This window comes from Apis laboriosa, unplaced genomic scaffold (assembly GCF_014066325.1).
Source record: "Apis laboriosa isolate Shangri-la unplaced genomic scaffold, ASM1406632v1 scaffold12_cov154, whole genome shotgun sequence".
NCBI classification, from domain to species: Eukaryota; Metazoa; Arthropoda; class Insecta; order Hymenoptera; family Apidae; genus Apis; species Apis laboriosa.
Window position 1 is genome coordinate 118,380 of NW_025221207.1, and position 23,279 is coordinate 141,658.

The 23,279-nt window shown below is 40.6% G+C and overlaps 2 protein-coding genes and 5 non-coding genes across 9 annotated transcripts in view; 3 read left to right on the forward strand and 4 right to left on the reverse strand.

Moving 5' to 3' along the window:
- Positions 1-5,927, reverse strand: part of LOC122720530 — a 119,057-nt gene extending 113,130 nt beyond the window's left edge. The window contains exons 1-2 of one of the 2 annotated variants that reach the window (XM_043947297.1): positions 5,858-5,904; positions 5,609-5,775 (exon numbers count right to left, since the gene is read on the reverse strand). In XM_043947297.1, coding sequence (XP_043803232.1) covers positions 5,609-5,775; positions 5,858-5,904 — 214 coding nt within the window. Of the gene's footprint in view, positions 1-5,608; positions 5,776-5,857 lie in introns of both variants that reach the window. The other variant, XR_006347772.1, reaches the window with a different exon arrangement.
- A 1,608-nt stretch (positions 5,928-7,535) lies between these two features.
- Positions 7,536-23,279, forward strand: part of LOC122720373 (apoptotic protease-activating factor 1-like) — a 48,989-nt gene continuing 33,245 nt past the window's right edge. For both annotated transcript variants that reach the window (XM_043947039.1, XM_043947043.1), the window contains exon 1: positions 7,536-7,596. The gene's annotated coding sequence lies outside the window, so the exon portion shown is untranslated. The remainder of the gene's footprint in view (positions 7,597-23,279) is intronic.
- Trnal-uaa lies at positions 8,217-8,299 on the forward strand. The gene has a single exon. It is a non-coding gene; the product is annotated as a tRNA-Leu (tRNA).
- Positions 14,357-14,428, reverse strand: Trnaa-ugc. The gene has a single exon. It is a non-coding gene; the product is annotated as a tRNA-Ala (tRNA).
- Positions 14,865-14,936, forward strand: Trnaq-cug. Its single transcript has one exon. It is a non-coding gene; the product is annotated as a tRNA-Gln (tRNA).
- On the reverse strand, positions 15,484-15,563 carry Trnal-uag. The gene has a single exon. It is a non-coding gene; the product is annotated as a tRNA-Leu (tRNA).
- Trnaa-ugc lies at positions 23,075-23,146 on the reverse strand. The gene has a single exon. It is a non-coding gene; the product is annotated as a tRNA-Ala (tRNA).

Sequence of the window (23,279 nt, forward strand, 5' to 3'; positions counted from 1 at the left end):
TAATACCCGTCGGTTAAAGAAGGCGAAGTGCTGAATAAGGGGTTGGCAGGCTCAAAAGGATTCGAATCCGAGGCCTACAGAGGACTTGAAATATACATATATATATATATCTGGCGTGCCCGTTCTTTACAATATAAAAGACTTGTAAAACCCTTGGTTCTTTCGCCGCCCACCTCCTCCCTCCTCCCCCTCGTGACTGATCTTTTGCCCAAAGCGTGGTCGATGCTGCGCCGTAATTAACGATTACAAAGTATTTGGTACAGATGATTATCAGACTACGCCGGATCCAGCGTTCTCACTCCATAACATCCGCCACTTTGATGTCCCCGACCGTCTCTTGTTTTCTGCTCCATTGTACCGACTCTTACAACCACGCGATCGGGGTGGTACACGCCGCGTTTTCCGTATCGGTGTGCGGGCGCACGCACACGCCCGCACACGCACGTAGATCCATCGGCCCGTTTTGTTATACGAGGAGGCCTCGGCGTCGCCCGCGCATAGAAGGATCGCTCGGCATCAAAAACTCGCCTCGATGGAGCACGGAATTGCGGGGGTTCATTGTGCTACATTATTGGCAGTACGACGTTTTAATTGGCGATCCACGATCAAGCACCTCCTCCACCTCGCAAAATGAACTATCATTGTGATACGCACGTTTTCACCCACGATAAAGATATATTCCACGTAGTTAACCCTCCCATCCTCCTCCCTTTAACGGTCGACCATGCACTCGAGGGTTATCCAATATCTTCCGTGGAATTACGTGCACTCTAGCATTTAGCGAGACAAGATTGCTCGAGTAGTATCGCGACGCTTAATACTACGGGCTAGTGCTTTTAAGCACCGCGATAACTTTTCTGTCGTGTTGCTAATACAACGACCCCCGACTGTATGACAGAGTACAAATTACGCTCCAGACGTAGTTTCTTTCGTTTCGTCTCTTTTTTACCCCCCTCTCTATCTCTCTCTCTCTCTCTCTCTCTCTGCCCCTCCCGTCCCTTTTCATTCATTTTTCTCCTTCCTGTCGACAAACCTGACAACGACGCATAACCCTTTCACGCTGCTTTCGTTTCCCGTGTACTACGAAAAACAGCTTAACAGTTGAAATAACAGGGGACGAGCGGTTGGTACACGCGATTTCAATCGCATTTTTCCCGCCAATCACCGAGACGTCGGTTAATCGAAACCTGCTTCGAGCAGTGCGACAACTCGCACAATTACGCCTTGATCGCGTTTCTTTCCATCAACGCGATGGAAAATATACTACGCGCTACTATCAACCGAGTCCGTTTAATGGAATACCAGCGTACGTATAATATGATACATTAATAACGACGCGCGTTAGATACTGCGTTTCCGATGATTTCTATTTTAAGCGATCTTAATTTAAACTGTATCGCGAGTAAAAAAAGAAAGGAACGGTAATATTCAACCGTGTACGGTTATGTTATGAGAATTGTTATTGGAGAGAAGGCAACCGTTTCGGTTCAGGAGAGTCGAAACTGCACGAAACGACTTGCACTGTAAGCATTAATGAACTTAATGACGTGTCAAGCTCGTAATGGCGTATCCAAGACGGTGCGCGTAAAGCATATGTTTTAAAGGTTCGCGTAATCGCGCATCGCAGTAAACGCTCGGTGAACGGACACAATAGCAACGACGCAGGGCCATTCGGGAGACGCGATTAAATTTAATTATCAAATTTTACGATTATTTGGGGCGCGACCGGGTTGAATCGTGTTCACTCGCAACCACGGGACGATCGAAAGGGTGCAAAAAAGCCGAAGGGTTCCCAAGGCGCAAAAAGCGAATTAGAATTTTCTTCAAACGCATAAAACCGCTAATAAAAGCATAAACCTGTCGCACGCTATTTTTGTATCGTCCACAACATATAATAGAATATCATAAATCTGCGGGACTTCCGTATCCCATAAATGACATCAAACCTTCCTGTTTACCCTCGTCCAATATTACGAACGCGGATCGAATCGTCACGCTTCGCGCTCTCAACGTAATTTTTCTAATTTTATCCTCCGTTTTTTTTTTTCACGCGCTGAAAGAACACGAGAGGAAAGAAAGAAAAGAAAAAAGTAACAAAAAGGATCATCAGCGTTCTTGTCACGATAAATTTCACCCGTGAAAACGCAACGAGTAACGTTTAACTGCGACGATTAAACGAGGAAGAGCGTAATCGTTTTTATCATCGCGCACCCGACTACGCGCACTTTTATGCCGCTCATCAAAATCCAAGTCGAGCTCTTTCTCTCTCTCTCTCTCTCTATCTCTCTCTTTTTCTCTCTCCTCGTCCTGGTCGGCTTTGTTTCCGATGGCGCACGTGGGTCAACGTTCAAAACGTCCCGCATAAACCGAAGCCTTAATAAAGCCAGGAATCCGGACTATTTCGTTAGTAGTCGACATTCCGTATTGGATGAGCCGACCGTTTACAACCTTTCGACGATCCTACCGAGTCTCGTTCCGCGGGAGCGGAGAACGGTTATGTATAGTATAGAGGAGGGAGAAAGAGCGAACCGGTGTCGGAAAGAGGAAAGGGGCAGGGACGATTTAACGAAATGAAAAAACAGTGCGTTTAACGTACGCTTTAACGATAGGCCGGGAGCTAGGTCTCTTTTAGCGATAAAACAGGCCTGGCTTTATTGACCGGAAGAGGTTCGAACGATTTGGACAGTTGGACATTCGACCGACGAATTTCCGGTTTATAAGCGAGGCTGAGAGTCGTAATGCCACGCCGTTAAACGATTAACGATTCATTTAGGAACGTTTAGTACGACGAACGAGGGTTCCGAACGTTATGTCGAACTCGCCATCTCTTGCGATAAGGGAAACCTTTCTTGGAAATGGCATGTTTGAATACGCGCTTGCAGGTTGCTGCAAATTGCGAGAGAAATGGGTTTCATTTAGATAATAAATATAAAGGTATCAAGAGATTCTTCGATAGCACGTAGCTAGTAATAGTTTCGATTAAACGTCATGCCATGCTGTTAAACGTTAGTTCATCGATTTGAAAACCGATGTTCGAGATAGTTTCTTTTTTTTTTAAATTTAAGTATTCAATTTGCTCGTTGATCCCAAAACCGATTTTACATCCATCCAGTGTTTTTGCATTCGAGTTCGGTGTTTATTTATACATTCGTAAAATTTGTTTTACATTTGTATAGTATTTTACATTCTCGTATTTTTAAATTCGGATTCGTTTCAAATTTATATATATATATTTCTGTTTTTGTTATTTATTCCTGTTTTAACCGAAAATTAAGTTTGACAGTGAAAGATTCTATACAGACAAATGCCACCCATGTAATTCATGTCATTCCAAAGTTAGTGGCGCGTTAAACATACCGAAACGCGTCTACGGAACAGAAGACAATTCGTCGTCTTGTTAATGTCATCGCTCGAGGTCGTATAACTTGTTCTACTGTGAAATTAAACCAAGAATCGATTAACCAAGGAACGCGTAAATTAATATGAATGCTCAAGAAGCGAAAAAACGAAAAGAATCAACGTATAATGATTTTTAATAAAAGGAATATGTGTTATTTTGCATTTTACTTTATAATATTACAAAATAATCGTATGATTAATCGTATACAAAAAAAAATTCATTCGTGTGTCTCAACAAATATTCACATAATAAAAATAAAAATTAGAAATGCAGAAAAGTAAAAATAGAAAAAAAAATCTGAAAAAAATAAAAAAATAGAAATCTTTAAAAAATAAAATGTATTATATTTTCTATTGAACGCAAATTTTGTGCCCGATTAATGACATTAACAAGAATAACATCATTAGAAAACCGTATATGAATATATAATTGACTAAAAGCAACCATGTTATTCCAGTTCATTTCTTAAAAAATATTTTCGAGGAACGATACAACTTGTCAAGACATTCCAAGAACGATTCTTTCCAGACAACTAAAACCATTCGCTGGTAATTCAAATCTCGTGCATTTAGTATTCCGTTATTTTTTCACGATTTACGGATATATACATGTATGAATATTTAATGCAAACGAATCATATCACGGTTCATGTAACAGCATGGCAGTGGTCTTTTAAAACGTGACGATGGCGTCCATCAGCGAGCAAACCTTTTTCTTCGAACATTAATCCATGTGAAGTACACAGACGTTTATACGAGCGCATTATCGCGGCTAGCCCGTTCACGGTTCCTCTTAACACCTTTCATAGTTGGCATGCCCGTGCTCTTAAAGCGATTGCGAGTAAGTACTTTGTCTAAGTACGTTCGTAACAAGATATAAACGTTGCAGATATCACCGTTCCAACATTACTTTTCGCATCTCTTCCTACGTGTCGTGTTTTTTTGTACCCTGAACCATTTACTGGTTTCATCGGACCAATATCGCTACTCCTTCTTTTATTTTTTTCATTGTAATAAAGTTTTGAATCGTGAAGTGCATAATCGTTATGTGCATTAAAAGCTAAAGATTGCATTTTCTTTATGAAGAATTCAATTTTTTCTTAAATATATTTTAATGAAATGTAATATAGAACATATAATGTAATAGAAATTGTGTACTATTATTATATTATTTCATTACTAAACTTAAAATAGTAACACAAAAAGCTCTTATTGTTCTAGCAAAACTTGTGACCATTTTAATATATCTATATATATATATTTACAACAGTATTTAGAAAACAATTTTCAATAAAAGAAGTCGGAAATGATTTGTTTGAAATAAATAAAAGACTGTTCCATTGCTCATAAATTCAAATTACAAGAAATATCTTGAAGAATTCATTGGAAGAATGTCAAATATAAATCAAATATTATTTTTTTTTTCTCGCTTAAAAATATATAATATTAGGCATTCAATTATTCGACATGACACAGGAAATCAATTACCGTCTGAGCAATCTACAGACCCTGACAATGACATACGAAGAGAAAGGCTCTTTCCACGGCAGTTCGCAGTCTACCTTTTCTCTGTCCGCATGCTCCTTCTTTATTTGCCTCTGCTCCCTGGCGAGCGAGGGAAGAGAGTAACCCAGCCATAAATATCCCGTAGGGTAATTAACCCTTTGAGGACTTTGAAGCTTTGACGATTTTAATAATCTTAAAAGACAGCGAGTTCCATGATTAGTACTCCTCTCGGCGGATGCAATCGACAGTGTTCCTCTCCACTGATGCTCAGATCGGTACGCGTGTACATCACAAAGTTCCGTTTCACTCGCATTGTACATTGTAATGAGAAGCGAAGATACACAGACCAAATAAAAAATAACGTAGAATCACGACAAATTTTAACGCAACTTTGTTATAGAATATTATATGATTTTAAATGTGATTCTAAACCGAATTTATTTTTTAAAGGAAATTATTTATACTTATTTTTTAAATTAATCATCTATTTCATTATAACATACATATTATATTATGTATATAATATGTATATTATAATATAATGTACTATATAATATAACATATACGTGAAAAATAAAACGAATATATATATATATATATATATATATATACACACATACATGCGTAACAAAGAAGCTTGTCATGCACGCCATTTTAAAATATTAGATACGAAGACGCCATTTGGCATCTACAATTAGGTTACCTTGGAAAGACACCTGAAGACGATGATAATGGTCCATGATTTTAACCCACGTAACTTTTGCATCGTATGATACCCCACGTAGGTTATAGCACTTTGAAGTATTGGCATAAAAGCAGTCCCTCGTGGTACGACGAAAACAATGAGCGGTGAACATGAAACGACCCTTACTAGCCAATAACACACGTGGATTATTTCAAAAAGCTAATTTTTCTCTGTACCGTACACAAAGTCAAAGGATTATATACATACATCATTATGGTGCACCGTCTGCATTTTCTAGAAAGCGGAAATTCCATCGTATTTTCAACTCAACATTCAACTTTGCACACGACACTGAAAAGCTATTCGACAATACTAATTTAAAATCTAGTAATGGAATCAACCAACCGTTTAAAATCGATATACCTTGCAACAATATCGATTCTTGATTGTTGCGTTGGTCACACTGCATTACTGTTGGCGCTGTCAAGCGGGAATATAAAAAATTCAATCGTATAATCGTATAACGTATTTCGATAACGACTACATTTTGTTATATATATTTAAGTTTTATTATATATATTTTTATAGGTACGTCGTGGATAAAAAGTGTTTATGAAGTGTGATAGTGTAAAAAATCGAAATGGTTAAAAATGATATAACGAGACGCTGTTCCTTTCATATGATAACCTCGAAAACGATTGCGTGTCGTTGATGCTTATAATCAGTATTTACAAACAAAATTCTCGATCAATCTTAGGATACAAAGCCCTTCATTCATTTACCATAAAGCTAGATTTCTTATTCTATGATTATTTCTCGATAACCTAACCTGTCAATTAAACATTCGTAGAAAAACATCTCACGCAGTAACTTCGACACGAAGTTCATTTCTGTTGCTTACGTAAACTTCTTTGCTTTCAAAGAAAAATATTATGAACTCGGTCAATGCCTTCTAATAAAAAACGTAATCTTTTTTCTTCTTGTCAATATAAAGGGTATTCGATCAATGTTAACCTATTTTATCGATTCGTTTCACAAGTATCTTGCATAGATTATTTTTTTATACTCTTATTAAACTTTTAACGAAACAAAATATAATCGAATTCTTTCAAAATCATCGAAATTTCAGTCAGTGATACCTTTTTCTTGTTCAAATGTGTCAGTTCAGTGAAGAAAATCGAAGAAAAGTCAAGATATATGTTAAGATAAATGTCAAGATAAATTCAGATGGGATGCATTCAACATGTACGGTTCAGGACGTCGAGTTTACATTCTAAAACATGTGTTTTCGAAAGAATGTGTGTCTCAATTAATCATTCTCTTGTTTAACGTCTTAACGATAGTGCAATAGTATTGGGTATTTTACCATTAAAGTTCACATTTTTCGAACATTTGAAAAATTAATTAATCGTATATTATATTTGCGTGAGATCGCGAAACAAATTACGTTATACATCGAATATAAATGTGAATGGAAATAATCACGTCGGAAGTGAAATGAAAAGTTTCGACTACTTAAAATATCGAGTATTCTGTCGAGTTCTCAAAGTGACGGAGAGTGATTACGTTAATAATATGGCGGAATACTTATTTTAACGATGGGATAGGTGCAGACTGGTACGATATTGGTGGCACGCGATCCTGACATCAAGCACGATATCAATCTTATCCTTATAAATACTAACAACGACTAGAACTATTTTTAGGGAAGTTACCTTTTTTTACAACGAAGAATGTAATCCAGATACTACGATTCGGTTTTATTGCAAGACCACTATGCTTGTATGTGTCATTCCATCTTATCGACGGTGCAACGCACAATCGTATCGTGTAGACAATTGCTATTTGTTATATCAGTGAAGTATCGTGGATGATATATAAATCCGCAGAATATTGTGTTAAGTGTTAAAGTGTTAACTACTGGAAACAGATTATTGGATCTTCTTACGAAAAGATAGACGATTATCGGATTACATTGGAACGAACGAAGTATATCCATCTTTTCGGTAAGTGTTTCGAATTATAATTATTTCAATCGCGCTAAGAGAAATACGCATAAAAGAGCAATATGCTCTTATACGATAGAAAGAACACCGTTTGTACTTAAACACAATCGAGTTTTACGAGTGCGCGCTATTTCCTTGAGTCGATCATTAGTCAACGCTGAAAACAACGAGGGTGAATAATGATTGTATTATTCAAATCGCCCTTCGCCTTTTACAACTTCCATAATTTTTCTCCGACTTCTAACAAAGGAGAGTTCGTTAGCGCTTCATGGTGAATTAGTATTCTATTGTAATTTTGCATCAATTAATAGATGCGTAATTAAATTTCCATATGAGTTTGAAAAACTACTATTCATTCAACAAACAAACATGAATCATCGAACAATTTTTTTCTCGACATCGCAATATTTATTCTTAAATCAATCTATATTCGAAAGATATTTCTTATTTTATTTTTATTATATACTCATTAAAATTAAATTTTATCATATCTTAATTTATATCTTACACATACTCATTTAACATAATACGTTATATTTATAATATTAGTCATTTTATATAAATATATAGAAATGATTCGATACCCTATGTACTCAAATAATATAAGCCTTTTCAACGGTGCTAGGTTGGCCGAGCGGTCTAAGGCGCCAGACTTAAGTTCTGGTTCCCTCTGGGAGCGTGGGTTCGAACCCCACACTTAGCAAATATTTTTTTTTTATTTTTTATTTTTTTAACGTAACATAAAAACATTAACCAAAATTATTTATATAAAAATTTCAATTGATTTATCAATTTAATTAAAAAAATTAATGCGTTTAATAGCTAAATACATGCATTTCATAAATTACATACCCAATCACCTGTCAAGCTGTATAAAAAAAAAAAATATAAAAAAATCTCAAGTAATTTCTTAACGAGAAAATAATGTTTAAATTCCAAGAAAAATGGTTTCGTTAACAAATCATTAATTGACGGTCTAGGGGCTGATTTGCAATTACGGGATATCTTCGCGTAAAGATAAATGGTCGGGGCTTTCGCTGAAGCCGGATTCGAAGTGACTCGAGTCTCGTAACTGATGGCGGCGGTAATTGAGTCGAGTATAAATGACTTGATGAATAGTCATAGACAATTAGGGAGGCTGAGATAAGGCAGCGAACTATGCAACGAGTAACTCTAGTCCGTTAATCCCGTTACCAAGAGGCAACGTAATACCAACGTTTTCGTCTTACGCGCATTCGCATAACCGTACGTACCGGATTTCTTCGCAAACCAGACACCTTACCAATACTTCCATTATCGCGTGACTTTCGTCTCTCGTTCATAATTCGTATTCATTCGAAAAAGAGGCCTTACGAACGTGCCCACCCCCCTCCCCTCTCTCGTGCTCGTGATCTCGGGTTCTACTCTCGTTCTATCGACGTTTCCAAGTTTTGCCAACAGTTTCGTTCGAATCGTCGTACCGGGAAGGAAAGAGAACCGATTAAATCGGATTACCGAGCCCGGGGTGGCCCACCCCTTTTCCCAGAAGACCAGGACTTGACACCGTAAAAGTGTCATGAGACCACCCTATTCGGAAAGGGGAGGCCCGTGTACCGGAATCGAGAGAAGAAAGGAAGCGCCAAGAGTTGAGCACCGGTTGAAATGCTTGTCACAACAATTTCGCTAAAAAAAGCACAACTCCTGCGCGCCCGCCTGGGGCACAATGAATCCGGGGACACTTGTAATTTCATTCCACCGCATCTGTTGTGTCATTCTCACGTTACCGCGCCCAATATCTCGTCGACTTTCTTCGTTACTTGAACGATCGCAGGGACACCAGGAATGGAAGGAGGGGAGGGGAGAAGGAGGAGGGAGAAAACGAGAGAGAGAGAGAGAGATGGGAACGCGTTGAAAAAGAATGGAGAAAAATCAGACGCGCGTATTTCAAGCAACCCTTGCGCGAACGTTGCACAATGGAACAGCCTCGAAGGTCCCCCTCTAGCTAAGGGGTGCCGTTCCTGTCGATACTGTGGTCGACGTATAAAGGGTCTGCTATGGAGAAAAAAAGAGGAGGAGAGAGGTGGAGGGGGGATGAACGACAGGGAGGGTAGAACATAGGTGTCCGCGAATCGGGATATTTCGCATTATTTTTTTCCTGTTCCCCTTCCTCCACCCTTCGCTCGACTCTTCTTCCTCTCCTCCGCCTTGCTCTTCCACTCGCTCGTCCATCGATCCACCGCTTTGCATTATGCGATTTGAATTAATCAGCCAACCCGGCGGTACTCTTATCGATATCTCGAGAAGCATTTCAAGAAGAGGGATTCCGATTGCTCTACCATTTCCTCTTTCTTCGTTCTCCCGCTCGTGTCAACCGGGGGTATCACGATAATTCGATTCCAACACGTCGAGGCGTGAAAGCGAGAAAGAAAGGAAGAGAGAAAGAAAGAAATTGGAAAACACAGGTTGGACGGAAATGGGTGAGCCGCGAAGCGATCCCTCCATCCCCTCGATGAATCGAAAAGGGAAATCGTATTTATAATACTTACGCATTTCAAGGCTGACGTCCGGTGAAATCGCGTTACCCGGATTCGGAATATTAAATTCATCTCTGCCTTCCCAGGCTATCGCCCCGCATTATCGTCATCTTAATCGAATCTTAAAAACGTGCCTCTTTCCCTCTCTTCCAAGGAAGGGATATCCCTTCGTATCCCTCCACGGGATAAAATTCGACGAAGAGATTTTACTCCAACGATCATGCCTCGATGAATACCCAATACCAATAAGTTACGAAAGTTTTCGTAGAAAAAATTTTTTTCTCGCTCGTTTCCATCGTTGTTCTACTTTCACGCGCACAATTTCCACCGGCAATGGAAACGCGTTGTAAAATCGTTGTAAATCGAGTGTCAGCCGCGGAAGCGTCTGCGCTTGACGCGGACAATTTCAGAGATATCGCGATACGAAGATGAGGCAAAAATTAATCAAGCGGAAACCATAAATAACGATTCGCGGCGAGGCGAAACCGTTGCTCGGTCGGACAATGGATGACAAATCGCGCGGGAAAGCAAAACAAACGGAGGAATAGGTTGAGAGGTGCTCGATTCTCGCCATTGTCATCGATACCAGCCTGGACATAATCTCCCTGCCTTACGGTGTAGCAGTGAAGAAAAATGAACTGTATCTCTGTTTGGACATCCAAGCGAGCCACCTCCAGCCACCTTTCCTTTGAACCAACGAATACTCGTTTCGTCCTCGACCCTCTGTTGCCGCCGCGATAGTCCTCACCCTCACTCTCTCTCTCTCTCTCTCTCTTTCTCTCCGCCTCCCTGGCAATAATCTCGAGCGTCGGTCGCATGGTTGCACCGACGGGTGTGTATATATCTCGAAGGAAGTCTCGGTGAACCGGGTTGATCTCCGCGTAAGGTTATCAGAAGGTACGTAAACATAAACAAGAGGTGGCGTGAGCGTGGTCGGTGGTTGGAGTGGAGTCTTTGTGTGGAAGGGAAGATCGGATCGGGGCCGCGTTAAAAAAAGGAAGGAAAGAATAGTCCGTCTTAAAGAGGAGGACGGCATGGCAATCGTAAATGTTTAATATCGTGATTAAAGGCGCTGGCGCCTCTCATTATTATTTCAGTCTGGAGGACATTTCGCCCACAGTCCTCTCTTCCTCCGCGTCACCGCGTTTCTTTTCAATTCTCACTTTCCTTCGTCGGCTTAAAAATCCTCCGTGAAAATTAGCCGCCTAAATATTTAAAGCTCTCCCCTACCTTTCGCCTTTCGTTCGTTCGTTCTTTCGCTCCTTCGTTCGTTCGTTCGTTCGTTCGTTCGTTCGTTCGTTGGTTGCACGGTCTTGGGAGCACAACGCCGAGGCGAATCGAGTTGCTCGCTTCAGGGGGGTGGTTTTGCAGTCGTGGGGATAGAAGGAAGGAAAGGAAAGGAAAAAAAAATAAGAACAGGAAAAAAAATAAAGGAAGGAAAGGAAAAGAAAGAGAGGAAGGAGGGAGGGGGAGAGAGAGAGAGAGAATATAAAAAACAAGCGTCTGCGGGACGCGTCATTGTCCCGGGCATGGAGACAGGCGTGATCTCTTCCATCTGATGGATTTCTGTTGCAGTCACCTCTAACCACCTCGCTCGTCACTTCCCGTTGCGCTTCGTGCCATTGGACTGACTTTTTGTTTTAAATCCTTTTGCCTCGTCCTCGCCATTCAACCGACATGCTCCAACAGCTCGCACCCTCCCTTCCGTCGAATGGCGGAACAGAAGAGGAAAATACCGGGGCGAGAGCATCGAATTAACGCGGTAATTTCTTCGAGGAGACTTATCACGCGAAGTGGAGACATCTACGTGACGCGAATTCTCTCCCACGAATTCATGGAACAACGACCTCAGGAATGAGACGACGACGACGACGACGACGACGAGGATGATGGTGTTTCTTCCTGGCGTGTCTCGTCGGATGCCAGCGGATGAACGAGACACGGAGGCAGGAAAAGGAGGTGGTTGAGAGAATCGAGGGACGAGAATCCTTGCTCCTCGTTCAATTCGACATTTAAATTCAGCGAGAAAGTTTTGGAACGCGCCTAACTCGGGAAAGAGAGCGATCCCCGATACGAGGACGGGCGGGGTTTTATGCCGATCCACGAGGATCCGTGCTCGGACACTCGTCGGATATTCGTAAATAAAATTTTCTCGCGAGGGTGACAAAATGGTCACACGCTCCAGTGCTGACCCTATCGGGGTCAAAACTCGATATCTCTATGCGTGATTTTCTTCTTTCTTTCTTTCTTCCTTTCTTTATGTTGTTTTCACGTAGTTACGCAGCTCGAATCGGGGAAAGAATAAAATAGATACGGGATTGCCGTGGACAGAATATTATAACGGTCCAATGACAGGGGGGGATCCCTGTTTCTTTCCTTTCCCTTTCGAGGGAATATAACGCTTTGAAATCTGCCCGCTGATTTAGATTCGCCTCTGTTTAGATTTCTTCTCGCGTGTCCTGTGTTCGATACGCGGTTTTCTCTAATTTTCCTCCTTTTTTCCCCCTCTCTCTCTCTCTCTCGTCTTGAATTCCCGTTCAAGGTCCAACGTTTCACAAGAGGCAGGTTACAAAACGCCATCGTCGTTTTACGACGACTTCGCGCTCCTTTTTCTTTCATCGAGATGCACCGGCCGTCCACCACGGTGCAAAATAGATTTACGTAACGCGAGGAGGTCGGAGGCAGAGCGGTGGACGCCGATGAATTTGCATGGTGGATAATGGCCTGTTGGAACAATAGGGAAGGAGAAGAAAAAAAAAAAAAAAAGAAAAAGAAACAGCTCCGGTGCAGCTGTGTGTATCTTTTTTCCCCGATCGCCGCCGTGTCTTTTCCCTCTTTCCTGCCGCAACATTTAAACGGTCACGTTTACCTCCGATCAATCAAGGCCTTTATTCCCGCATCGGTGTATATTTCTTGCATCGTACAACTCATCGGCTCGGCTCTATTACGTTACAACCGAGCTATGTTTCTGCTTTACTGCGTCGTTTCACCGCGATGATTAATTCTCTCCGGTTCTCGCTATGTTGGTGTATATCCCCCCCCCCGCGGGAGGAAGGGAGAGAGGGAGGGAGTAAGGAATAAAAAAAGAAAAAAAGAAAAGTAAGAGAGTAGGGGGGGAAGAAAAAAGAAAAAAAGAGCCTGTCACGATATATATTTCGCGCGATTATTTCACTTCGCGTTTATCATATATATACAGATACGAGGTATCCGGCAGCGCTATGAGCAAGGCAATTCAAACGATATCATCTCTTTCTCCCTTCTCTTCACCACCGCCGCTTTTCACTCGTTTATACGAAACTTTTGCATATGACGAATCGGAGACTATTACCATTCAATCTCCTTCGCCCGGCTTCGTTTGCATCCTATCATCTCCTCCATGCATATCTCGCTTTACATACGGCCATGGCCATCGACTCGAATTACGTATATATGTATGTATGTGTGTATATATATATATATATATATATATATACGTTGCCTCGTCATTTTGCTCCTCTTCTCTTCTTTCATTTTCTTTCATTCTTTTTCTTTATTTTTCGTTTCCCACTTTTTCTTTTTCTTATTATTATTATTATTCGTATTTTCATCTCGATGTGTCAGTCGTGTGACGACGTATGCTTGTCGACCGCGTCGATAATCGTACTGCACGTGTTCGCAATCGCAAAGTCAATCACGTGCCATAAGTGCGCAGTTGCTGCACATTTCGAAGAGTGATGCGAAGCTTCGTACACACTTTGATTACGGTCGAGCACGATTGTGTTCCACGTACTCGAGAGATAATACCGAGAAAGAGACGGGGAAAATGAATGTGAACTTCTCTGATCACTTTTTATTAATTTCTCAGAGGATATATGATCGTTGGTTAACTTCTAAGAGAAAACGAAGATTTGTCTTCGTGGATCATTGATCGTTTTGTGCGCGACATATTGTAGTATCAATGTAATATTTGTATGATTTTTATTAATTAATATTGGATAATAATATCGTTTATATAAAATATTTAATATTTAATATTGTTATAAATATTAATGTTAAAAATGGAAAATTATTGATAATATTGTATAAATTTGCACGAATGAAATATACGAATATAATCGAAACGCGACAGACACAAACACGACCTTTCCGTTCGAGCGTCGACTCGCGACTGCCGAAATTAATATTCTCCCACCAATTTTAATTCGCTCGTCTTATACGAACGGTATTGCTTTGCAAGGAACGAATCAAAAAAAAAAAAAAAAAAAAATTGGAGATGCCGGGGATCGAACCCGGGGCCTTTCACATGCAAAGCGAACGCTCTACCACTGAGCTACATCCCCGATGTTAAGAATTTTCGTACAAATGAAAGAGGAGTTTATTATAATTTTTATTGATTTTTTAAATATTATTTATTTTATTTAAAATTCGATTCTATGCATACACAGTTGAAATTTAATATAAATATTAGAACTTTTTTTATCGATTTTGGAGAAAGTTGATTTTAAATTTCGTTAAATTGATTTAATCGTGACATTTGTCCTGGACCTGGATATATCGATCATTTTTAATTAATACTTGTTAAAGAATTGAATTATCTAATTGTTTATATTAATTTAATTAAAAAAAATGATTTATATATCGATTAGGTTTAATTATTGTACGAATAATTTTAAGTCAAATCAATTCTTGATTTTGACACACTAGTGGTTCTTTATTCGTAATAATGTTTAATTTCAAGGTCACATTTCACCTGTAAGGATATAAAATAATTTCGTGGGTCTCATGGTGTAATGGCTAGCACTCTGGACTCTGAATCCAGCGATCCGAGTTCAAATCTCGGTGGGACCTTTGAATTTTGGATTTTTTTAAACATAATTTTTGTCTATGACCATGACCATGAACCATAACCTTAATATTTTATCAATATCTTTCATCGTGCAAGAATTTACACCATTATCTTATTTCATTGACTTTATTTTAACCGATAAACTATATTTTTACAACACACGTAAATTAATTTTTAACGTTCAATAATTTATAAAAAGAGCTGTTAAATAAAAAATATTCGTTATTGTTCATATTGTTATACAGATATCATATATCTTACGATAACTTGCATTGTGTGCATTGTATTCACCGATATACTGATATGCTATTTTGAAACGGTTTTAAATATAATTTAAAATTTAATCAATTATCGTTTATCTATTTTATGAAATAGACGTTATCGATTATCGATCGTCGGTATCTATTTAGATCCCATAGTAATATTTTTAATAATTTCCTCTATTTTCATCGTTTATTGAATAGGTTTACAAAAGATTCAAATATTTAAATTTGCTCGTTGCGTTTCTTTGATTATAAATAATTAAAAGAGAAAGGAAAAAAAAGAAATTGACAGCGGTGGGATTCGAACCCACGCCCTTACGGACTGGTGCCTAAAACCAGCGCCTTAGACCGCTCGGCCACGCTGCCTTCGGAAATTGTCGTTCTCTATCTTGGTAGAAAAATTGTTTGTTACTATATATATTATATAACGTATATTAATTTATCGTTTAACAAACACTTTGCATTACATTTCATGTATATTCTATATACCATCGTATTCACAACTTTAACTCGATCATTTTACGCATATTTTTTTCGATATTCCTTCTAAACGAAAGTCATTATTAATTATAAGAATGCAAAATATATTTTTATAAATAAACGATAAATTATTTGCACGTTATCTATATATATATTTTTCAAGCATTTCAATTTTCAGAAATATTTATCTCAATTACTTCATTAGAATCATGTACAAAATTTTTTGGAATCTTAACCTAAAGTAGAATTAGTTTACTACATATGAAAACTCTGATGAAAAACCCTTTGCAAATACAGCAGTACGTCGGTACATAATACAAACTGTCTGTATAACATCAGAAATTATGTACTTCTCGCGCGGCAGAAACAATTAATTAAGTCAACAGACGGGCAATTAAGGCAGGAAGTTGCTATCGTGGAGCAATGATTAAACGCTTTCATCACAGACAGCGAATGATCGTCGCAGGTTATCATCATGATAAAGAGGTGGTCTCGCTTTCGGCCGCCAGTGTATATAACGGTGAATGCGTGACGTCTATTCTCGCCAAACGGGTTGCGTAATCCAACGAGGAATCATCTTTCTCGTAAACGGACAGGCAAATCGAGTCGTTGCGTTTCCGCACCGATATGATGTTAATATTTCATATATTTTTCTCTTATGTGTGAAATTGCACATTCAGCTTATATTGCGTCCTTAGAAATTGTAAACTTCGTCGCAAGGACAAAATCAAAGATAATTACAAAGATAATAAAGAAAAAAAACAAAGATAATATGTCGTGTATGAAATTTTATCTATGTCTTTATAGACATTTGTTATTTTAAACATTCTAAAGTTTTTGTCCGTTTTATGCGTATTTAGACTCTTTTATGCGCATATAATCTTGACAGACACTTTTTTTTCCCAAAAGGGTCTTGTTCAAGATGACCTTGTATTCAGCGTTTTTCTATAGACACGTGCAAACTTTCTCTTTCCCTTATGGATTCTTCACAATAGCCTGCTGTTTGCTACATAGTCTTCTTTATCTTGATTAACTTTTTATCTTTTTCATTGAATCTTATTTTTATATTAATTGTGAAACTATGAAACTGCATGTATTTTCCGATATATATATATATATATATATATATATATATATATATATATTTGTCAAATTGTAAAGACATCAAATCGCTTGATATTTTTAAAACTGGAAGATTACAGTAGATTCTTGAATTTTTATAACGCAAATTCCTGAAATGCACAAAAAATATTGAGTATTGTTTTCATACAACGATTCTTCGTACAACGTGTCAAATAATAAACACAGGAATTACCTTATTTAAGAATTAAATCTGCTTTAGTTAAATATTAGATTGTTTTCTTCGCGTTATACGAGAAAAATTCCCGTAACAGCACGATTTTCTTTAACGCGAATTCATATAGCGCGTAACGTATTAAGCGCGTTATATTGTACTTGGAGTCTATTGTATTTGGTAACTCATAGGGAACGAAAATTTTTACGATCGATTTCGACGGTCGTTACTTCTCACGTGGCTTTTGTATCTTTTATTATTATTATTTTCTTTTCTTCGAGAAGATATTTGCACGTTGAAAAGAAAGACAAAAAGAAAGGAGGAAATCGCGAACGTACGCGTCATTATGGTCGCGAAATTTCTTCGTTTTTATTTTCCCTTCTCGGTAGCAACGCGATAACATCTCAATATAAAAATTCATGCTCATAACGCGACACCAAGTAAGACTTATTTTCCTTTTTTTTTCCTCCCTTTCTCTCTGTCTCTCCCTTTCGTTTCCTTTTTCTTTTTTTTTTTTTTTTCTTATCACGTCCCTTGGGAACGACGAGCGTAAAACTGACGCTTTAGAGAGAGAAAAAGAACACCGGCCATGCCGAAACGACTGCAGACAGATCGATAAATTCGCGTGAATATTCGTGTAGCTGATAAGCCGGTGAGATAAGCCGAAATCGGTCTTTGCAAGTGAGGATCCCCTCGTTACGGATCGCAGATACGACCACGTTGGAAAATAGAAGATAAATCTGGCTCTTTCGTATTCTTTATGTCGATGTTTTATAACTTCGCCTCCTTTTACCTTCCTTATATTTATCGATATATTTTCATCTTTTTCTTCATTTTCTCCATTTCATCCATTCATCGATCAACCGGATCAATCACGTTAAATTCATTCTTCGAATCTCTTCAACGCGTGAATATAAACGCGTTGACACCGATAAGAAGATAAGAAAATATTATTTATACGAATTTTTTAGAAATCCAACCTTTTACGAATTTTAATATCGAAATGTGAACGAATATATGACATTTGAGGAACGAAACGATTTATCAGAGTCGATCTCTCGTATATCGAAACGATATCGTTCCTTTCACAGTTACGATCGGAAAGGTTCGCGACAAGAGCGGTATATACCTGTTTAGCATCGCGTTTAGCAGAATCACGCCGCCACTTTAGCCTAATACTCGTGGCTGTCGCGGTAAATGATGGATCGTTAGTACCGTACTCGTAGTCCATACGTAGATGATCCCGATGACTTGCATCGACTGAATTACGTCCCGCGTGTTGCATATCGTAGAGAAAATCCTCGGCGCGTACATCAGCCATGTCGTGTATAATATTATACGCGAGGGCGTTATACGGATCCTCCGTCGAAATAAACTGGTAGAAGCCAATTGGGGATGATAAATCTATTATTTTCGGCGAATCATGGGAGGGAAACGCGTTGTGCGGCCGGATAATACACTCGATAGGCGGTACAGGTGTTCGTTTCAATAACGCAAAATCATCGCCGTCCAACTATAACGATTAATCGGATGATACGATCATTTGCCCCGTTAAACGATCGTTTTCCCAGGACAATCGAAATCATTAGCGGCGGAGCAAGAATCGTCACGTTGGAAAAATTAAAATAACCAATTAACCGCGAAACGATCCGACCGATACCATTGACGATTTATCGACAGACTCGCCGATCGATTGATTACACTCTCCGCTCCGATAACACGCGGAATGACTCGATGCGGAAAACCCAGCCAAGAGGACTTGTATAAAACTCGTTCTCCTCGAAACGGCTCGTTAACGTCGAATGGGGGACGGTATTTTCGGTATTTTCGCGAAGCCGTGCACACCGGGCCGACACAATGTGCCGCCCATTAACGAAATACTCGATGAATACGTATCGAGCATCGATCATCGTGGTATCGTGGGCTTCGCGTGGATATCCTCCCGTTAACGGTGCCCTATCGCCGCAATAATCGTCAACACGTTCAATAATCATGTCGTTTAATGACAATTGATGAGGAGCGGGGAAACGTCCACGCTTTAACATCGGCCCGCCTCGCGTCTACGCTTAGCCGAGTACATCCGTGATTCATAAGCGATAAACGCGAGCTACGCGTTTAGTAGATGCGTCGACCAGTGGTAGATGCACGCGCGTGCTTCGCATCGCTATAGGTAACGAGCGCGGGATCCCATTGTTGGGATGTGCGTTCCATTACGCGCGATCAGTCGATATTTTCTCGTAAACTCCGGCCACCGTTCCGTTTCGAATTCGGCGCAAACTCGCGGTGTAGACCCGGAGATAGAGCGCGGGTGGAGGCAGGGTTTCAGAGCGTTGGAAACAGAGGCGAGCGTTTCCCGAAACGCAGCGGGGGAATATTTTCGCGTAACTGACCTCCGGCGATTCCGGATGCGCGGTGATGAAGTGTCTATATGCACTTCGTTGCACCGGCTCCGGATACGAGGAACCGCGCCTCTGGCTAACCTCTGGAAACACAACGTTACAACCTCGTCAAATATTTGCACCTTCCGAATCGAATTACATGATCGGTGTCTTCTGTTTGTCTCGGCGTCGAGATATCGCTCTTTTTCCGCCCGGCCGCTAATTAAAATGCGCATACCCAGATGAGGCCTTCGCCACGATCGTCTGAGGCCGATCGCGCGATCGATTCATAATTAACTCTCGTTTAACGTCGAGACGCGTACGCGTATATGCGGGGAGGAGCGAGCTCTCTCTCTCTCTCTGTCTCTCGTGCAAATTTTTCGAAACGGTTATAATAACGCGGATTTTATTTTACCGGTATAGAGGATTTTTTTTTTAATTAAAACAAATTGCGTTATAAGTGGTCGTCCCCTCGCTATTTCGAGGCTGATTTCACCGAGGCTATGCGCATATATCTCCGCTCGTACGATATCGGCGCCGCGGTTCGGGAAAAACTGCTCGATTACCGGCCGGATTATCGATCGATTTGCGCACCGAGCAATTTGTACATACGCGGCCGTGTGCACGTGCACGTATGGAAAACTCGTACGTTGGAGATAGGAGGATATTTTTCAACCGAGTTGCGCGCAGGCTGCTCGAGGCCGGGCATCGAGAACCTGTAGTATCGCGTACATACACGCGCGCGCGCCATCGAGAGGTTTGGAGCACGACGCGGTAATTGAGAGTAATTTTGCAAGGGCAATTTGCGCGGAAATTTAAAACCAAAAAATTTTGTCCCGACAAACCCTCTCTCGCCTCTTTCCATTCGATTCGAGCGCAACCCCCTACCATTCACCCGCGTCATCGGGTCAAAACCTCGTTTCCTACGCGTGTAATTCCATTTTCGCGTATGACCCACGCGTATGACTCGATTTTTCCATAATTTCCACGCTATCATTGGTGGAAGGTGGCAGGGGAATTTCAATTAAATTAACCGTTCGTTCTTTCTATTTCCTTCGTTCCCTGGCGGGGAAAGGGCGTGGAGTGGAAACAAATAACGGGTCCACCCCGATCGACGATCGCTCGAACACTTCGCCCGGTGACGAAGTTTTCGTCGTTTACCTTTAATGGCCGCGGTCTTTTCGACGCGCTTTCGCGAGATTGCCGATGATTAATCAGTCCCGGCAGCCCCATTTTTAGCCCCCCCTTCGAGCACGCGACGACGATTACCCCTAAGCGAGACACCGCTTCCATTATTTGCTCCCTTTTTTTCGCTCTTTTTCTTCTCTCCTTCCTTTTAATCTTTTTCTTTCTCCTTTTCCGTTCTAAAATTCTTTACACGAGAACGACTCGAAAAACGATTACGATGACTGTTATCGGACGATCGCCCCAACGCGTGCCAATTCGTTCGAATTTCCACTCGATTTTTCGATTCAACGCGAATTAATACCTTTACCTCCTCTCTCAACGTATCGCAAACTGTACATACCGCGAACACCGCGTGGAATTTTTCTTCAAACGTATCAACTCGATCGACAATCCCCCGTGAAACTCGTTCGAAAACCGATTCAATTTTCCCATTCGAATCAATTAAACACATTTCGACAAACGATCGACGAATATCTACATATATATATATATATACATACATCTCCGTACAAGATACACCGGCATATACCTCAACCTCCATCCTCCCACAAATATCCAACAACTCGCTCCCTTCCCCCAAAAGCAAACAGAGATCTCCTCCTCGTCCTCTCCAGTAAGAAAAGGAGACGGCGGCGTCTATCCTTCTAATATCGCTAATAACGGTGGATAAGTGCAAAACGAAGGGGGAGGAGTATTATTACCTGGCAGAAAGCGTTTCGTTGGCGTTGCGACGAAGTTTCTCGACTCGCCGTCGTCGGTTGACGCCGTGGGAATCCCCCGGGGGAATCGACGTATGACGTAATGCCGGAGGAATGGCTCGCAACCCCTCGCCCCCTTCCACCCCTCCGGACCCTCCGACGCAACCCTTACCGCCTCTCTCTCTCGCGTCCTCCCTCCAACTCACGGGAACGGCGTTGGACAATGGCGGTGCGACGACTGAGGGCCCTGATTCTTCTCCCTCGGTGCATCGCCGATAAATGCGTTTAGCCAGGAGCGAGAAGCGAGCGCTCCGCGCTTCTACGCTCCGCGCTTCTTTCTCCTCGTGTTTCGGGCCGCGGTTTCCGCGCCGAGATGGGACGCCACACGCGGCCTAACACTCTTGCGCCCCGTTGCATTCGGATGCAGTTTTTGCCCTAACCGGATTAGGGAACGAGAAAAAGAGGAGAGGAGGAGGAGGAGGAGGAGGAGGAATAACCGTGTTATTCCGCTGCAGTCAACACGATTCTGCAGTTACGTGCAATTTTTTTTTTTTTTTTTGCTGCTCCCTTTGTTTCTCTTTCTTTCTTTTTCCTCCGCTTCTTCTCTTTCTCCGTTTCGTTCCGATTCCGAGATGAACTGGAAAGGCGGAGAGAGAGGCGAACGAGCAACAACCCCTTCGGGGCTCGTGTTACCCACGCTCGATCGGCGTTTACTCTCCCGGCGTTCCCCTCCAAACCCGGTTTACCTACCCGAGATGTGTATATATATATATATATATGTACTATATTTTCGCCGGTGTTTCGCCTTTGTTTTTCACCGTACGATGAAAGAAACGCTACGAACGATTTGCTCCCTGTATTTTTCCTCGTCCAACAGAAGAGGAAAGAATTTTCATTTACGTGCGTTTCAGGTACGTGCGAGACCTATGAGCTATTTGCTCGAGAACACGACGGGGGCGTCGAATAATTAAAATTTAGTTTAAAGCGCGCCGACCATTGTGTCCCCCCCCTCCCTCCAATTTTTCCCTTGAAACCCCTTGAAAATGCCTCTCTCTGTCAACGCGGTCGTTGCTCGTGTTTTTCTACTATTGGCTCGCGTGTCGAACACACCCGTGTTTCGTCCATTTTAATAGAATCGTCGTACGTTCTCGGAAAATTAAATACGGAAACCTTAATAAAATCTTTGCGAATTCCGCGATTTTCTGGCTTCACGAAACGTAAAATATCTCTGTCCGGCCGACTGGACGGGAGTTGTGGGGTTTCTGAAAAAAAAAAAGGTTTATAAAAAATATAAAAAAAGAAAAGGAAAGGAGAGAAAAAAAAAAGGAAAAGAAGAGGAAGTTCCTGATTGCTGATACCGAACGATCGAGCGAGCTTGAGGGGAATCGATGATTATACGTGTGCACTCCACAGCTTCCTGTTATTTCAATTTACTTCTATGCTTTTTTACACGAATATCAGATTTCACTGTATAAACCATGGTATTCTCTTTTTTCTTTTTTTTTTTCTTTTTTTTTATTTATTAGTAATCAAGGTAAAATTATACAAAAACCGCTTATACAAGCACCTCTCCTCGTAAAATAACGTGTAACTATTTTTTACTTGCACGAAGGTTTATAATATATATCGTAATTATGATGTTTCTTGCCCAACTGTACAATATTTGTATCGATGATTTCGCTCCTCGATTAATTCCATCCCTGTATTCCGTTCGCATGAACAGAGAATTATAAGAATTTATACATCAAATTACCGTGCGTACACACTTTTCGAGTATAAAATTATAAGTAATGTAATATCTTAACAGAAAGTATCATCGTGCGTGAAAAAAAAAAAAATTGGAGATGCCGGGGATCGAACCCGGGGCCTTTCACATGCAAAGCGAACGCTCTACCACTGAGCTACATCCCCACGATACTTTCATGTGAATTTATACTCCATAATAACCGTTGAAGCGATAATGTAACTTGCGTACAACTAATTGTAAGATATTTACGAAAAATGCATGCTAAATCAATGCAATTATTTATGATTACTCGGACAA